Below are 19,447 nucleotides of genomic sequence, written 5' to 3'. Positions count from 1 at the left end.
CTTTCAATAGTGAGGCAGTTGCTGGCGGCTCTGTTGTCGGAATTCTTTCAAGGGCACAGTCGCTGTCGCGCTCTATCTCGAGGCATAATGAGACTGCTCGTAAAGTTTTTGTGCCACTAACGTCTTCTTCGCATTGAAATAATTGACAGCATGAAAATTGATTCGGCAGTTGAAGTGGACATTGCCCTTTTAGCCAGCGTTTTGTTAAATTTTGCGATATCGGGTCCAAAAGATAAAATTTGTCAGTTTCACTCAGTCTCTTAGCAATGAATTCAATGGCCAGAAGTTTTATGGTTATACTAAATAATAAGGCTTGACGTCATCCGCGAAGAGCACTATAGCGGCGGGATTGCCATTTCGAAGGTTTGCGCACTCGCAGCACGTGCAGGAGACTTCTGGCATGTGTAGTGTTTGATATCTGTAGAGTGACTTGGATGACTGGAGACCCACGAAACAGCTTTGCACGCTGATGCAAACAGACTTTTCTAGAGCGCCCAGCCGGCCACTCCAGTCAACGTTTCTCCAGCTGCTGTTTTCTTCAAGAATATGTAGAGAGACACCTTATCACCTACATGGTCATGCTGCATGTTAGGTTCTTGTGCTATAAATTAAGTATGAATGGAAGCTTGTAGCTAACTTGAGACAGAAGCTGTGGCCAACAATATTATTGACAAGCATGCGCTTCGCTGCTCTGGAGAATCGTGATTTTATCTGCTCATTACTACCGGTGCGTGCGAATGACCTTCAAAATGGCGCAACGATGGTGTGGCCGCCTCACGATCAAAGCCCAGTGCATACCCCTATAATGTCGCTGCAGAAAGTGAAACACTTTACATCGAGCCAGTTCGCATTATGACTACAAAGTAGAAGGGTATACAAGCCGTCTGTAATACCTGCGGAAATTGCGTGCGCGGCAGCGATCAGATTCTTAATGTCAAAGCTCATAACAACCCCCTCCCCCCGCTTGCTTTTGGAGTTTCTTCCTGCTTTTTGAACACCAGTTGCATGTCCTTCTCTGCTTGAGTAAGAATCGATGACAGGCCTGAGACGCGTGGTGATGTGTTACCACATCCTCTCTCTATGCAAAGGAGATAGGTCGGCTCTTTGTTTTTGCGTCAGGCGAGTTTGTCGCTCCTGCTGGCGCGCTTTTACTCCTTTCAAATTAAGGTGCCCTCCCCCAAAAAAAAGAAATTTTAAAAATTTCTGCCAATGCTCTTGGAAAAGACAAAAACCAGTCAAGAATATCTTTATAACTGCTATCGCAATAAAAATGAAATTGCTCTTGTGCTCGAGTCGTCTTAGACGTATGCAAAAGGTGTGAGGCTTTTTTTTTTGCATTGCTTTTCAGAGGACACTAGCGAGTTTTTGATGTATTGACAGAATGCCCTAGTCTCATACAACATTGCTGCACAGGAAAACGAAGTGTGTTAAATCGTGTAGTTTCAGCACAGATAGATGATTGCAGGAGGAAGTTGGCTTTATGTGACTATCTAAACGAAGTCATCTTAGGAAAGCAATATAATTAATTGGTTGTAAAAAGAAGAACCTTTATTTATCTTTGAAGTCATTTTATAGAAATTTAGTTTTGGACTGTGTCAGTCTCTAGCATTGCACGTCACAGCGTTTGCCTACCGTATCTGCTGATAACCACGTAGGTGTATTCGAATGTTATTTCACGAAGTGTAATTTTATTCAACCAGTATTCTGTTAATTTGCTACGAAGATAAGCACTGAACAAGATTTTTCAGAATGCCCAACTGCATGATGCCATAATTTGTGCATAACCTATGGTCCTAAAATGTCTTCGTTTATGAGGTTCGCAATGAATCTAAATATTTCCAACTCTTCGTAAGAGGCCCAAAATAAATATTCATGTCATTGAATGTAAACGCAACTTGATTGTGCTCCAGAGAGTCAGGTCAGCTGCTCCAGATTGCTGCAAAATGGAGAATTTTGCTGCTCCAAAGTGCTCCAAAGTACAAAACTTTGGAGCTCCAAAACTTGTTCCAAATATTAAAACATCGCGAGTATCACTGAATGTGCCAACCTGTAATACGAAGCAGGAACCGTTTAACGGATCCTCAGTTGATGTTGTCAAAGCTGCCAAATGTCGCGTTCCTTGGCATCCCTGGAACTCTACTCTCTATATAAGCTGTACGTTGGTCATGAGATGCTGATGTCCACCGCTGTCTGAGCGGGAGCAGTAAGGTCTGTGCAGCTGCTTATGCTGTCATTCATCACTTTTATCGGACAGCAGTTTGCACTGCAATGGTGATACGGCCCTTGTATCTTTGTCGTCAGCAGATCTGCAATACGAAACAGGAACTGCTTAGCCGATGCACAATAGATCGCTCACTCAGTGGGGTGGTTAAAAAGTCAACTCTTATGTATGTAGTGTTGGTCAATTTCACTCTGCACAATTTAAGTGATGAAAGGCTTGTACAGACTTTCATTTTTCTAAGTGTAAGCGCTTCTGATACTGCTCCAAATTTGATTTTTCGTGATATAAGTTAAGGCGTTTGTGCCTTAGCCTGCTTCAAGTTTGGGTTTTGGTGCTTCAAAAGTAAAATTTTGCTGCTCTAAAAGTTGCTACAAATTCTATTTCGGCTGTTGCATCCCGGATCTCAGTGGTATGCATTTTTTTGTGATTAACCCATTGCAGGTATAAAGCAGTGTGTTGGTCATCCAACCACTGTGCACACAAGGTGAAAGAAAGCTCTGTATTGCTACTATTTTGTGTAGGTTTGGAAGACTGGAACGTCCAGCTTTATGCCGTTGCCCCTCGGGGTGAGCACGTGCAGGCTCTGCTTCCCTCGCGTCTGCCTCTGCGCGGAAAGCGCAAGCTGCAGTGGACAGGGTAAGAAAACATGTTTTTTTTGCTTCGGCGTTCCTTTTTGCTAGGATTTCTGGTGTTGCATGGAGTCATCTTCAGCATTGACACCATGAACTAGAGATCGTGGTTGCGCCTTTGCAGTGATTTGATAGCATAAATATTCTAAGGTAGACAAAGAAGGTCTCATTGCAGTACAGAGACAAGTGCTGCGATGTTGACAGACACACGGTTTGGCATGATTCAATTATTAAAAACAGTTGATGCAGTAGTGTGTGTGACGCTCGAGATTCCGAATTTGCTGCAATTTCCGGATCTCGGGGCACTTAAGCCACGTGACCTTAAAAGGACCAGCCATGCATAGGCCCCGGCAAGTTTAGCATGACATTTGTGAGTAGTAGAGGAGTGCAACAGCTGTGCCAATTGCTCCACTTTGATACCATCTCCCATTTCTGCACCACCCTGCGCCGAAATGCCCGACCAGCCTCAAGATTTTCTCAGTTTCTCTGAATTCAGTGAGAAATGCAGGCAACGTTGGCTATTTGTAGTTTTCGTCATCAATCGGAGATCCAGACACGCAGACGATATTAGTGAAAGGCGATCAACCAGATAAAGCGTTAAGGTTGCGCACCAATCGGTCGGCTCATCGCAGCGGATCTTTGTCGGCCTGGCGATACAACCTCAAGACAAAAATGCGTTGCCATACCCAGGAACAATTCGCGAGAAATATGAATTTTATAGTCGACAAATGCGGCTAGGGCATGTGAAGAACTAAAGCTAGAAGCGTGTGCCGCTGTTATTGCACGCGAAAAACTATTCTTGCTGTAAAAGATGGCTTAGCCGGTGAGCACATTAGTTTCTATAGCTCATACGATAGATATCCGGTGCCGTCGCCGGGTCTACAGGTGCTCGTCATTGTTACTTTGTCTAGTCAAACGCGCCTTTGTCTAGTCAAAAAGCAAATCTATAAGTTCGCCAAACCTAAACCCATCGTGAAAAAAGTGGAGGGGGCTCTAGCTTGGTGCAGCTGTTCAAAAAATTTCTGGCCTTCTTCCAGTGGAGAATGCCGCCTTTACTGTAGTACAACAGTAGCCTTTGGAAAAGCATCGTAATACTTCGAAGGGGCTGTTGGTACTATTCGTGGAAGGCAGCACAGTTTGTTCAGTTACTGAAGCGTATGTACGCCACCTAATTGTAGGTACTAATGTGATTGCTGACTTCTAAAAAGTTATTGGTAATTAAATGAAGCATGGTATGACATTTTTACACTCCCTAAACAATCAAACAAAGCTGTGCACCAGTTCTTTTTTTTTGCCACCCTAATAATTGTCAATTTTACGAATATGCCCAATCTCGGAATCTCCAGCATGGCAGACCCACATTTCAGTCCTCAGAATCTGTCAATGAACTTAAGAGGCGTGGCCAATGATATTTCGAGCTTTATCATTGTTTGCAGAGGGAGGAGGCGAAAACTACTACCAATATTGACATAGTAGTGCTTATTTCAAGTTTCAAGTTTCAAATTTCAAGTTTTATTATTTACAAAAACAAGTTATAAAATCTAGGATATACAGACGAGGGTCCCAGAGCCAGAGGCTTTAGTGGGACCCTCGGTTCATCGATAAAAAATGACGGTAAAATTTATACAGAGCAACAGAAAATTTTTACAGCATACGGACATCAAAATACACTTTTACATTCAAGCCAAAACACGCAACATGGCATAAAAAGAACCGAAGAACAAACGAGTCAAACAGGTCAACGATCACAAGTATAGTTATTTGAGAAAATGATTTCTGACGAACTTTTTGACCAAAGGAAATGAAGTGAAACACCTAATGCTACAAGGTAACGCATTCCAAAAGGATATCGCACTGAAAACGGAAGTTTTTGCCCATAATGAGTGTGAGCAGGTGGTAACGAAAAATTTTTATCAGCCGCAAACCTGGTCACATTATTACTCTGCAAAAGATTAGATGCAATAAATGGGAATGCCAGTTTATTATACAGCAATTTGTGGAATAAGGTCACAAGATTCAAACGTAACAAAAGATTTACTGGTAAGATACTGTAAGAGCATAATAATGTGTAGACGTTTGATTGCGAAGAACTAGAAGTGACAATGCATATTGACTTATTTTGAATGAGCTGTATTGATGATAAATGACAAGCATAAATGCTGCCCCACGGGACTATACCGTAAGTAATATGACTTTTCACTGCATGTTTTAGGGAATCTAGCATATTTGGCTTGTTTTTTTTTTATGTAAGCGTCCTTTGTCACACTGCTATAAATTTAGTATATCGTGATAAAAAAATAATTTCCCCCCATAACCTGCTCTAAATTTTAACTTTAGTGCTCCCAAAGTGGCATTTCACATGCTCCAAAACTGCTCCAAATTCTATTTCGGCATTTTTAACCCCTGGTGAGTAGCAAAGAGAACACGAACTTCAGGAGAGTTTCAACTTTGGCTTGCTAGTGTGATGGGGACTGATGTGCAGAAAAGACTGCTCGTAAAATCTTTACCCCTTCGTTACGACTGCTCGTAAAATCAACAGTAGCAGTTGGTGCTAGTGAGACCCCCTCCCCCCTCGCGCATTTGGATGCTATTAGAGATGGGCGGGGTGTTTTCTCTCTGTTCAAAATTTGACCACAGGTCCAAAAGATCGGGGGGGGGGGGGGGGGGGGTGGATTCTATCCCATGCACCGCAGAGTGAAGGGGTGACTGATAGTGATGGTAGAAACCCTGTCAATAGTGTCAGTACACGGTAGTTCAGTAAAAGGTAAAATACAATAAAACCATCGTAATGTTGCGTGAAACAAGTCTCCCCGGCTTGAAAACATTCCAAAGTGATTCCCTCACACTTGTTGAGAACTATGCTTGCGAGCGGGCTCAGCACCCTTTGTTCAGAAATCACACACTGACTACCTCCTCCCTTTCCTACCCCCCCCCCCCAAAAAAAAATGGTAGCACTCCTCCTACCTAATTAGTCGGTCGCCAGGTGTCATTCTGCCTGTTCGTGGAACGGCGTAGATAATCCTGAACCATGTCAGTAGCGCGGCCCTAATACCCACCCAATGCACCTTGACAGCATACCTAGGTAAAAAATTCGTCAACAGGTGAATTAGAAAAGCCAACATTTTGACAAATCAACTCATATTTCTCATGGCTGCCTTGAATAAATATTTCATCCCTTTCCCCTTCATATTTAGGTTGTTCACCGCTCCTACCCCTAGTACCAGCTGTTTAATTCATGCCAGTTTTACTTTTAAAATACTTTTTTCTTGTGAATCTGGAAAACTGGAGGTGCTGAGCCCAAAATCTTCTAAATTGAAAGGAAAGTGTCAAGGGTTGCTGACACCTCAAGCAAATATTGAGTAAGATGACGATTATTTGTTGCACTGTCTATGTAACCAATTTTTAACATTACATAGTCACTTCCAACGACTGAGTTTTCTTCATTTAAAGGTGGGGTTGAGAGCTGGGCTAGTTTGTGAAATATTTTAACATATGGTGTAATAGCGCCCATTTGACGGGGACATAAAGTACAAAAGTGTCGTGTAGCGAGTATCGTCTTTTCTTGTACTCTGTGTTCCCGTCGAATTTGCGCTACTACACAATATTGTTGCATAAACGTTGATGTAGCTACTTTATTTGAACTTTTGGCTCGTTCTGATGTCCCAGGTTCACCCAAAAGTAGGCTGGGAGTGGTTGCACCGGCTTTGTTGTGCTCGTAGCAAGCTTCCTCGTAAAGGGGTTCTTTCTCAAATAAAGGGTCGCCAACGGCTTTTCGCGGTGCAGGATAGTCTGTGGGGGAGCTGCCCTGTGGAAGCCTAAACGCACGTCGGCATAGTTTGCTGTGTGTTTTTAGTTTAGGTCATTAAGCTTTTGGTTGACAGCAGTCCTCGCGGTGAAACTCTGTGGAGGTCCTCGCGCTTGGATGTACCTGTTTCTGTTCTTTTCACCCTATTTGAGTCATCAGCGGAGACGTTTGTGTGCTTCTTTCCGGTTAGGTCTCCAGGCGTGCTGTCAGGTTGTTGCTATTGGGAGCCGGGGAGAGTTGCACAGTGGACGCCGCTAGAGCATGTTGCAACGTCCTGCACTGTGGTGTCCCAGTTATGTAGAGTACAAGTGTGTACAATGTCAATGAGAATTGTTTTAACCAAACCAAATCAGTTCAGAAATCAGTTTTAACCAAATCAGTTCAGAAATCAGTCTATCGATATTCTTTTGTGTACGTGTCGACTTTCTCTGCGGCGGCAACCCAGTAGCGACCAGAACATTATGCTACAAAGTGGTGGAGGCGGCGTGGCAGCGAAAACCCCCGTACCGTGAGGCCCACCTTGAGGACCCAGAATGCCGTGAACGACCTGGGGAGAATGGCTCACTTTCCTACCGCTCCGATCTCGAGGCTCTTCGTCGAACCCTTGATCTTCAAACAGACACCTGGGGAATCCGTATCAAAGAGGGTGATCTGCTACAAGCAGGTATCTTCTCTCAACGCCTGGGACAATGATACCAAAGTGAAATTTCTTTATTTCGCTTTGGGAGGTGACACAAAAAAGTAGTATACCACGAAAACTTTGACTGGTGCTCCGAACAAATGGAAATATTGAGCTGCATTACTTAAATCTTGCTTTACTGGCCGTCACACAGCTGAGAAAGCCTGCCTAAGACTAGACAATAGAGTGCAACTGCCGTCTCAGAGACGGGAAGAGTATTAATTCGACGTGCTGCAGCTTTGCACCCGAGTGCAAGCAAGCATGAAAGGGAAGACCGCGTACGTCATCTTTTTCGTAGACGTCTTGCCTCCGTGCTAGAAAAAAATGATTCTCGCCAACCTGACAAATTCTGCAGAATTTTCGCAAACTCTACAGCGTATTAACCACGCTGCTTTGATGGCCCGGGCCTATTTGACGCCTTTGTATACTTACTTACCACCCGCCGTCCTGTAGCCGTGGTCAGTGAGGTGTCTCAGGGAACCAAACGTATCAGCCGTTGTAGCCCAGTCCTCTCTGATGAGCTGCTTCGTTCGCGAGCACCAATATGCTGTGCTGATATGCATTTCGGACACTCATCACTGATGTGACACAGCGGACAATGTGCAATTGAATACGATCGCCGAGTCGATGACGACACTGACCCATAGGTTGAAAACTGTAAAGGAAGAGGTGTGTCGGCCGTGCGCTCAGTGGCCTCCTAGAACGTCCCGTGGTGACGACGGGCGCACCCGGTGCTACTATTGTCATCGCCCTGGTCACATCGCGCGTCAATGCCAGAGGCCATACCACGATCAGCAGCGGAAGAAAAGGAACGAGGCAAGTAGTAAAGGTGAGCGGCGTTTTCAGTCCGAAAATGGGAGTGGCCAGGCATAGGGGGCCAGCTTGGCGTTTCACATTGCACTTTGTCCAAAAACCAACGTATTAATGTACCTGTGAAGGCAAACGAATGTACCTGTGAAGGCAAACGGAAGAACTGGCACACTATTCATAGATACAGGCTCTGTTGTAAATGTTGTCTTTTCAGATTTCACACACAAGATTGCTTCGGTCTAACAATGGAAGAAGGGCAATATGATAAAAGGAATCAGAGAAAATGACCTACCACCCATGGGGAAAGCCGAAATAATTCTTCAATTTCGTGCCTCACGAATCACTCAGAAATTCCTCATTGTCAAGGGCTGCCCCTACGAGCTGCTCGGTAAGCTCCCATTTTGCCGAGCGGCGCGGCTCCTTGTCGATTTTTCTGCAAAGAGACTTCACAAGTTTTAGGGGAGCTGTTTGATCTGCAGATTGAGTCAAAGTGTGTCACACATGGTGCTTTCCCAGCGAGTTGCCAAGAGGAGGTATGCCTAGAGCCAAGATCCTAAGCAGTTGTGCCTCTTCAAATTCCGATAGATGGTGTCCACATTGTCAAGCGAAGTATGAATTCGAGAAACTGGTTGAGTGTGTTAGAAACTGTCACGAATGTGTTGAGTGGTATTGGCATTGTCCGTCTGGATAACCCTATGATGTCTCCAGTAACATTGAATTGCAGCACAAAGCTTGACTGGGCTACGTCTGTTTGTGATGTGCAGCTTCGCGTCACCACACCAGACTGCACAGCTCGTAGCGGTGACTTCAAAGTGAACGTAGGAGACCATTTGCAACCTTCCAAAAGAGATGAGCTGTTTTTACTTGTGAAGAAGTTCTGCCATTTGTTTATGGGAGGACACAACCCCATTCAAAGAACTGACGTCGTGGATCATGTTATGAACACAGATGATTCGGCTCTCATTCATCAACATCCCTACCGTCATTCTGCCTTTGAAAGGGAAGTTATTAGGTGGCAGATTGATAATATGCTCCGTTACGGTGTGATCAGAGAGTCCAGCAGTCCATGGTTGGTTCTCGTAAAGAAGCTCAATGGCGGCTTGTGCTTCTACGTCGATTTCAGAAGAGTCAAGGCTGTCACGAAGAGAGACGTGCACCCTTTGCCGAGAATTGACGACATTCTTGATGTGCTGCAGGGATCGCGTTACTTCATGACATTAGATTTGACATCAGGCTACTAGCAAATCCGAATTCGATAAAAGGAGAAACCCAAAACAGGATTCACATGTAGGCGAGGACTCTATGAATTCAATGTTGTCGCCTTCGGTCTGTGTAACGCCCCTGCCCCATTCCAGAGAATGGTTATTAAGGTTCTCAGCGGTCTCCTCTGGAGAGTGTGTTTGGCGTACTTAGACGACATCGTGGTTTTCTTCAAGACCATGGCAGCCCACTTGAAGCTTTTGGAAAGTGTATTTTTGGCTTTGGACGCAGTCGACTAACTTATGACTGAAATCCGAAAAGTGCAGCTTTGCACGACAGGAGATCAAGTATCTCGGACACATTCTCACAGGCGAAAGCATCCGGCCAGATCCCGACAAAGTGGCAGCGATTAAAAAGTTTCTCGAGCCGCGAAACAGAAAGGCATACAGATATTTCTTCAAATTTGTAAATATTATCCGTGATTCATCAAGGATTTTCTTCATATTTCTCGACCCCCGAGAAAGGCAACCAAAAAAGATGTTCATTTTGTCTAGGATGTGGCCTGCGAAGAAGCGATGCAGTCTCAAAATAAGCTGATAACAGTCCCCGTTCTGCTTCAGTTTGGGCCGGGAAAGCCGACAGAGGTGCACACAGATGCATTTCATTAGGGCATTGGCGCCACGCTCGTGCAGAAAATCGGAGCTCAAGAAAGTGTGATCGCCTATGCAAGCCGGCACCTTAACAAAACAGAGATAAACTACAGCGCAATCGAGAAGGAATGTCTTGCGGTCGTGTATGCCTGCGGACAGTTTCGGCCATACGTTTTCGGTACAAAATTCCAGGCAAGCTTTGCTCGACTTATAAAGGTTCTGAATCCGAATGGTCACCTCATGCGGTTTTATTTGTTCCTGCAGGAATTCAACCTAGTGTTGAAGCATCGAGCAGGCCTGAAGAATGAAAATGCTGACACGCTCTCTCGCTTTCCTCATGATCTTGCACCAGTAAGCCAAAAAACAAATTACCGTTGCTTGTTCTGGATCGAGTGGATGCTGGAGAGAGACAGAGGGCAGATCCATTGATAAAAAACTCCTAAGCATTTCCCCGAGGGTGAACATGGTTAAGTGCGAATGCACGGGTGATGCTGTGAGGGGGAGTAAAGTTAAAATCTGTTGGCATTCGCCAGTGAGTCAACGTAAACTACCCCGTGTGATCACATTGCGATTCCCAGGAACCATTAGACCCTCTCGGGAAATCTTGGTGAGTTCACGCGTATATGTGAGAGTAAATTCGCACTATAATGATGTTTATGTTCGCGGCCTGCTTCGCTCGCTTGCGCTCGGTGTCACGGGCCTTTCGCCACGCTGCCTTGTCTTCAACCGGCACGAGATCTTCAACGACGCGTGCAATACTCGCATTCGATTCCGTTGTACTTATTGTTGAAGGTATCGCAGTCGAGGTTGATGCCGGCGATGGATCAATACCTATGACGACTTGCCGATCTCAAGCAAGTCGTGGCTGCGCGCGCGCGCGTAGCCACAGAGCGGAGGGCGTAGCGCGCACAATCACGTGGTGTGTGACGTCACTGCACCTTTGCTCTAGACGCTCCTCTCCGCTCCTCGTGCCGTTGCTAGGGAAGAGGAGGAGGCGCACTGCGGACGGCGAATTCGCGGTGTCTTATAAAGTGTATTCACACTTAGAACAAGATTATACAGCTCTTCGAGCACCAGAACGCATCCATTGTCAGAAAAATTAAAAGAACGGCACGGAGCTTTCGGTTGACCGATGGTGCACTGTATCGGAGGGCAAAAGGGTTTCAAGAAGACCGCACTGCTCTCGTTGTCCCTAAGTGCCTAAGACCAGAGATTCTGAAGCACTGCCATGACGACACCATGGCAGGCTATCTCGGTGTTAGGCGCACATGGAAAAAAGTATGTTGCCAGTATTTCTGGCCGAAGATGTTCGCATACGTGAGCAAGTATATTCTAACCTGTCCAGACTGCCAGACGAGAAAGCCACCACCAGGCAAAGTGGTCGCATTTCTCCAACCTATACCTACAGCAGGGCAGCCATTCGAGCAAATCGGGATCGATTTTCTCGTACCCTTCGTGAAAAGTGAACACAGCAATCGCTGCGTGCTTGTGATGACTGACTACCACACAAAGTGGGTAGAAGCAATTGCCTGCCCTGTTGCAACGGCCGGTGAGGCAGCCCAGGTTTTTGTCGAGCAAATGGTTCTACGACATGGAGCTCCGGCGAATATAATCAATCACCGAGAAAAGCATTTTTAGTAACTTCATTGAACAGATATTACGAGTAACGGAAAGCAACCCCGTCACAACCACCGCCTTCTACCCACAGACGAATGGCCTGTGCTAGTGGTTCAACTGTACGCTTGCAGACATGCTCAGTATGTATGTCTCTACAAATCAATGGGATTGGAATAAATTCCTTCCTTAGGTTGTCTTTAGTTGCAACCCTTCGCAACAAGAGACAACCGGCTTCAACCAATTTTTGTTGATGCATGGCCGCGAACTGGCTTTGCCGATTGAAACGAGCCTCAACCTACTACGTGACAATGAAGACGCTTCTGACGCATATGCAGTGGTGCACAGGCTTCGCCAAGCTCGGGAGCTCGTGGCTCAGCACGAGAGGGATCAACAAATAAAAAACAATGAAGCGTACGATGCGCGACAATGGGGCGCTATGTTTCGACTGGGGCAATTTGTCTACGTGTGGATGCCCTCACGAGCGAGGGGCCAAACAACAAAGCTCCTGCACTGCTACCATGGACCAGTTCGCCTTCTTCGACAAGTCGAAAAACTGGGAGGTCGTAGACCGCAGTGGAAGGAAGAGTGACATTGTGAACGTAGTGCTCTTAAAACTGTGTTGCCCCGTTCATATCTCGATGGCGACGCGGATGACGAGAGTGAGAGTGAACGCGAGTGCTCGGTCTGTGTTGACACCAAAGTGCCGGCGGATGGTGTAGCAGTTACACCCGCGAGTGACCACGGTCAAAGTGAATATTGGGCTAGTGACACCGAGGTCTACTTTGATCCCCGGGCACAATATTGGGACGAGTCAGCCGACACTGAGCCGAAAAGACTGTGGACCTGTGACTGTGACACCGAGATTTACTATACAGCCATTAATGTGGAGTGAGTAGTACGACTTCTTTTTGAACTCCGTGTATCGCATTGTGTGTTTTCGTACTGAGATGTGTGTGTCAGAACTCCAGTAAGCAGTTCATCTTTTCTTCGTTTCGCTGCTTTAAATCAAGTTTCATTTTGAGCATGTGTATTTCTCCATCTTGTAACAGAGCTTTAGTGTCTTGCAGATGTAAAGAGTTTTTGCACCTTATTTAGGCTACAGGTCGCCTTTTTCGCATATTATAGGTATGTGTCTTCTAATTTATGTGTTTTATTTTAGGGGAACGTGAAACCTCCTTGCTTTTTTGGGAGGGCGCAAAGCACATTAGGTCCTTGTGTGTGGATTTAAGTTTACTGATCAAGAGGGGGGACACAATTAGTTTGTATAGGGGAGGTGTCGCGTAAGCGTTGATGTAGCAATTTTCTTTTACCTTTTCACAATGTCGTGGGGTCGCCCAAGAGTAGGGTTGTGGTAGTCGTATCGGCTTTGTTGTGCTCGCAGGAAGCTTCCTCGTAGAGGGGTTGTTCCTCAGGTAAAGGGTCGCCAACGGCTTTTCGGGGCACCGGATAGTCTGTGGGGGAGCTGCCCTGTGGTAGCCTAAAATGCACGTTGCGGTAGTTTCTTGTTTGTGTTTATTTTAGTTTAGGTCGTTGTTTTTTAGATTGACAGCGGTGCTCGAGGTAAAACTAGGTGGAGGCCCCCGCGCTGTGATGTACCTGTTTAAATTTGTTTCACCCAGTTTGAGTCGTCAGTGGAAACATTTGGGTGGTTTTTTTCCTGTTTGGTCTCCAGGCGGGCTCTCGGGATGTTACTAGGGGGCCGGAAGAGTCGCACAGTGGACGTCGTGAGAGCAGGTTGCAGGCTGTGCTGCACAGAGTTTTCTCAGTTATGTAGAGTACAAGTGTGTACGACGTCATTCAGAAGTGTTTTACCAAATAAATCGTATCAGGAGAAAGTCTATGAATCTGTTGTGTGTAAGTGTCGATCTTCTCTTCAGTGGCGACCAAGTAGTGACCAGAACACTATGCTACAATTTGTTAAAATGATATTTTCATTTTCATCTTTAATTGTTAAACTGCTGCTTTTCTGATTAGGTTTTAGTTTTCGGAATGAATTTGTGACTCCTGTCATATCGCAGACACAGTATGCGCCATGCTTACTTTGTCATGTACTAATGTAAGCACATGTTGCACACCGAAGTCACTATCTGGCTCCGGAAATCAGCGGACGGTTGCACGGAACTAATCACGCCACGTGTATTTTTCAGGTTTGTCTTGCTTAGTTTGGTTTGGTTAGCCTTGTTTACCTGCTCCGCTTATCCGGCACCGCTGCTGCCATCGAGTGTTTTTTCTCGCTTTCTGTCTATGCAGAGCCCAAAAATAAGGATGTTCCGGGCCGTCTGCCTATCATGCTCTAAGACACTGCCCTATGATTGTAGCAGAATTATTTGTTGTGAATGTTATTACCCCTACCATGCCGGCAAATGTTCAGTCAAAAATGAATCTTCTTTCAAGGGCAAACATTATTCGGCACGTAAATCATGAAGGTGTCCGTTTTTTACTCCGCAAAACTGAGGGGCGGTTAGCCAAATGCGAGAAACCCAACAGAGCAGCTTGTAACACAGGATCTTAGGGCATTCTCTGTTGTTGTTACAAAGCTTGATAAGATAACCATTCAACTTCACGGCCTTAGTGAAGTGACAGGTCAGGTTAAAGCACTGGAAGAAAGTATGCAGTTCATGAACACCAAATTTGAAACACTACTAGCTAAATATTAAGATATAACCAAGAAAAACAAAGCTCTTAAAGAAGACAATCAAAGTTTCTTGCTTCAGAAGCAAGAACTCGTAAACCGTTTCTATTCACTAAAGCAATACTGTTGAGCCAATAACGTCGAACTTAATAGAATTCTTGTCACTTAGAACGAAAACTGCGACGCAATAATTAAAAAAAAAAAGGGAACAAATTGGGTGCGCTTTGGAAACAGTATACATCGACGCTTGTCACCGTGTTTCTACTTTTTGCAATGCGGGTGAAAAGAATTTGATTGTTTGTTTTGTCTCTCGAAATCAACGTAATGACTCCCATTGAAGATAAAAAAATGCACGATGTTTAACGAAATCAATTGCCCCCCCCCCCCCCCCCCCATTAACAAAAGATCAGTGTACGTGAATGATCACTTAACGCGTGACAAAAAATTTCTGGTGGAAGCTCTGAAGTTGAAAAAAAGAAAAGAAGTGGCTGTTTGTGTGGACAGATTGAGGTCATGTAAAAACAAGCAAAAAAAATTGGTGGCCCAGTCGTTCTCCTCGGGCTTATCATTTAGTTAGCACTGCAGCATATTTCATAGCTTGTTCAATTATTGATTTCAAAAGGGCTATTGCTTCACAAGATAAACTTATTTACGTGCATTTAGTGCTCGTAGCTTAAGAAAAAAATCCGATCGTAGTCGAAATTTTGTGACCCCTTTTATGTGTAAATGTTCATTCATTGATATATCTCTGACATGGTTATCTAAGAATGAAGCGCACTCCTATAAATTATCGAGTTGAAGCATTGAAACCTAGTGCCATGCAGAAAACTCTTTTGGAACTGCTCGTGGTGGGACAGCGTTGTACATAGATGACAGCATCACTTGCAAGGGGCGATTTGACGTTCAATTTACCACTGCATGTTGTGAATCCGTCTGGATAGAAGTCGATAAAAGATAGATAAAAATGCGAGAGAATCTGACCGTCGGTGATGTTTTTAGATCATCATCAACATCCGATGATCGCTTTGGGAAGATCTGGATACAATTTTTCAGACCTTTTCAATTGACAAAGCGACTGTTATTATAATGGGGAATAATCTTCTTGATCTCTCAGATATACCTTCTACAACTTGCTACGAATATGTAACAAGTCTCATAAACTATGGTTTTTCTTCTCTTGTTCATACCCCCATATGAAGCACTGACCATAGTAGCAAAATTATTATCATGTTTTAGACGCAGCAGCGGCTGTTGCAGCTCTGGACTGAGAGCCTTACCCGACAGTTTTCTATGATTGAAATAAAAAGTTTCTCTCTCACTTTGTACTTCTTCTTTTGTATTGAATGTAGCTAATACCGATCATTACCCTGTTGGGTTTCTTCTTTCCAACTATTTTAGGCTAATTCAGAAGCGTTTTATTAAGACTTCATTTGACTCAAAGCTCTTTGTTAAAAACGTGAGTACCATAGATTGGACATCTGCACTTGAGCTGCCATCCTCAAACGAGAGCTATGACAGGTTTGTTAAACTGTACTCACAGACAGTAAATACCGCTGCTACATCTTTATTTGTACACCCAAGCATGAAGTGCCTAGAGAGCCACAGATATCATATTCAATTTTGCGCTGTATGAAGAAAAAAGTATAATATTCATAGAAAACTCAACAAAAAGTCATTTAATGCATCATTGAAGAAACGATACAAGACATACTCATTCATACTGAATGGAGCCATTTACGCCAGCAAGGATGGAGTACTTTACAAACCAAATTTCTCGCAATGGAAATGACTTCAGGAAGAACTGCAATCTTCTGAATAAATGTCTTGGCAGGGAAAAAAAGGTAGTTTTACCAGAAAAGGTCATTCCTAACAACGTTTCGTATACTTCAGTAGATGATATCAACGAAGCACTTAGCGGTTATTTTTTTTCACACTTAAAACAAGCGAAAACAAACTTTGATGCATCGTGCATATCTCATTGTGACGCCTCATCCTTCCTTCACAGATCAAATCCAAGTAGCTTCTGTTGATTTAAAGTTGTGCAACACCGCATGTGGTATCGATGACATACCTGCCTACTCTGCCAAACTTGTTAAAGACAGTATTTCACCAGTGTATTACACATAAAAAATATCATATTTACAACTGGCATATTTTCTAGTAAAGTGAGAATTGTTAAACTTACTCCGCTGTACATATTAAAAGAAAAAAACAGGGCAAAAAATTATAGACCATCTCGGTACTCCTATATTTTAGTAAAGTCTCTTAAAAATCAATTAGCAGGCGGATGGCGAGTTACTTGGAAAATTTAAAGCTTCTTTCACATCATCAAATCGGTGTCAGAAAATATTGCCCGAACGACAGCAGCAATTTATATGTGGGGTTAAACACTCAATCAATCAATCAACCAGTGGGCCCAAAGGTTAGTGAAGTGCATTTATGATTCGTCCTTTTCATCGATTGGCTTGATCGCCCTGCCCTCGAAACAGCGGTGTATAACATTCACGTCTTTGCAATCAATCAATCAATCAATCAATCAATCAATCAATCAATCAATCAATCAATCAATGAGTTTTGTTTGGACAAAAAGATTGAGTAAAAGTATAAAACATACAGTCGAGGGTGTCAAAGGACGTGACTGCAACAAGACCTTAGGTTATGGTTGCAACTGAATAAAACAAAAGAAGCAGTCGGAAGTGAAAAAAAAATGAACTTGAAAAGCAAAAAGGCAAAACTGAAAACAACACGGCAAATACTGAGTAAATTAACAAGCACCAGAACACTGGAACAACTGAACTAACACGGAATGTCTAAACTACGATAAAAAAACGAAAAAAACGTGGAACTAAAGCAAACATCATCAGTACAATAAACAGCAATAAAACTGGTTCACTTAAAAAAGGAACTCCATAGATTTAATAAAAATGATTCAATGAATTTTTAAATGAAATCAAATGAATTTTACGTTTTAGTGATGCGGGTTAAGAGTTCTGTAATGAGATGACACAAAACTGTGAAGACAATTTATCATAGTTTAGGTGAACCTAAGAAAACAGGAAGTTAGCCACAAACCTGGTACTGTTAGTAATAACTAGTAGTTCATATTCAATGAAATTGGTAGAGAGTTTTGGTGTGATTTGTTTATGAAAAAACATTTAAATAAATCTAAATAAGCTGTTAACAGCTAAAATGTTATTACTATTGAGGAGGTGAGTGATGTTATTGTGGCGAGCACAGTTAGAAATAACATGAAGGGCTCTATTTTGTAAATGCAGTAAGAATGAAATATAACACTGATAAGTATTACCCCATGAAGTGATACCGTAAGGGATATAAAAATGTACTAAAGCAAAGTAAAGAGAAAAGAGTCCTTTATGAGAAAAATATGAGCAAGCTTTAAGTAATGCGCAAATGCCTAATGCTTTCATTGTTCTAATATTAGAAATATGGAGGTTGAATTTGAGGATAGCATCAAGCAGAACACAAAGAAATGATATCCTGTCGTTGATAATAATAAAATGAGAGACAATTGTGATCCGTGGTAATTGTTAACTTGCATTGAGGTGATCTAAAGCCCATGAACTTAGGTTTATCTGGATTAATAACTAGATGACTTTCTTTACACCACATAGACACGTTACAAAATGTAGCATGTAATTATTAGAGACACTAGTAACACAACCCTCAGCAAAAAAAATAATAATATTGCCAGCATATAAAATGAAGTGAGCATTGTGAGGAAGGTGAGCATGTGAGAAAGGTCATTATTGTAGAGCAATAAAAAGTAAGGGACCCAGTAGTGAGCCTTGGGAAACACTTTAATTTATTGTTTTAGTAGATGAAAATTAACCTGCTATGTATACTGCCACCTACTTCTAGTAGTGGGTCGTATGCCAAGGTGAAGGCTCACACCACAGAGAAGAAAGAAGTGCGCGTGGACCCCCGCTCTGGCAAACATGCCCAACCGACGCGCTTGGGTAGAGCCCTGTTGCTCGGACATCAATAAACCTTGTCGACACCCCCTGGAGCGACGTGACAATTGGTGGAGGTGCGGGGTAGCCCCTCACAGATGTTTCAGACCCCTCCTGGAAGCAGCACCACAAGCCCAGTGCGAGTCCACACTCCCGTTCATCGGACAAGCCGCAGGATCAGGGGATTGCCACTCGAAGCTGACCCTACAGTTCACACCAGTATGATGAGCACGTCCGTTCAAACCACTCTAACAGGTACGGGAAACCCCCCGGTGACTCGGTACACTCTCGAAAGTCCACAGGTTCCGACACCATTTCATGGCACCAAGCTCGAAGACGTCGATGACTGGTTGGTCAACTTCGAACGCGTGGCTGCTTTGAACGACTGGAACGACGTGGCCAAAGTACGGCGTGTGTACTTCTATCTGGAGGATGGAGCACGTACCTGGTACATGAATCACGAGGAACAGATGACATCGTGGCCCGAATTCCACCGCCGACTGTTGGACATTTACAGAAGTGCTGATCACCACGAACGAGCGGAGCGAGCGATCCAGGCCCGCATCCAGATGCCCAACGAAACTGTCAGGACCTATGTGGAAGATATGACGTGCCTGTTCCGACGGGCTGATCCAAGTATGACAGAAGAAAAGAAGTTGCGTCACCTGATGCGGGGAGTTAAGGAGCAGCTTTTCGCTGGCCTTGTACGGAGCCCTCCGAGCACGGTTGCCGAGTTTTTGTCTGAAGCCGTCACGATGGAAAAGATGCTTCAGCATCGATCCACTCTGTATCAGCGGCAAGTGAACACGTCCACTGCTCAAGTTCTCACGACTTTTGGGAGCAACACCGAGTGTCTGCGCGACCTTAGCCGCTCTATAGTACGCGAGGAGCTGCAAAAGGCTGCCACACCACCACTACCTACGGTGAGTTCTATTGCAAGTATCGTCATGGACGAGCTGCATCATGCCCTGCGTGACCCTGTGAGTCTGGATAACGCCACACCCGCCCCGGCTGACTACCACCGACTTATGCAGAAGCCTTGACCCGTCCAGCTTCCTCTTCCCCGCTGTTTGTTCAGGCACCTCCTACAGTTTCACTTCAGTCGGCGCAGCCTCTACGGTACTACGAGAACACACGCACGGCCCCACCCCTCGTTTACGCCAACCCTTTGCATCTTGCGGAACAACCAGCACGCTACCTTGATGACAGACGTGCTTCGCCTCGGAAGTCTGT

General features: G+C 44.2%; 1 protein-coding gene across 1 annotated transcript in view; it reads left to right on the top strand.

Annotated features, from left to right (window-relative positions):
• LOC142767920 (uncharacterized) overlaps positions 1-19,447 on the top strand; it is a 141,183-nt gene that overhangs the window by 16,247 nt on the left and 105,489 nt on the right. The window contains exon 2 of the mRNA XM_075870159.1: positions 2,743-2,857. Coding sequence (XP_075726274.1) covers positions 2,743-2,857 — 115 coding nt within the window. The remainder of the gene's footprint in view (positions 1-2,742; positions 2,858-19,447) is intronic.

This window comes from Rhipicephalus microplus, chromosome 7 (genome assembly GCF_043290135.1).
Source record: "Rhipicephalus microplus isolate Deutch F79 chromosome 7, USDA_Rmic, whole genome shotgun sequence".
NCBI lineage: Eukaryota > Metazoa > Arthropoda > Arachnida > Ixodida > Ixodidae > Rhipicephalus > Rhipicephalus microplus.
Note: the sequence above shows the minus strand (reverse complement) of the source record. Positions and strands in the feature narration are given on the sequence as shown.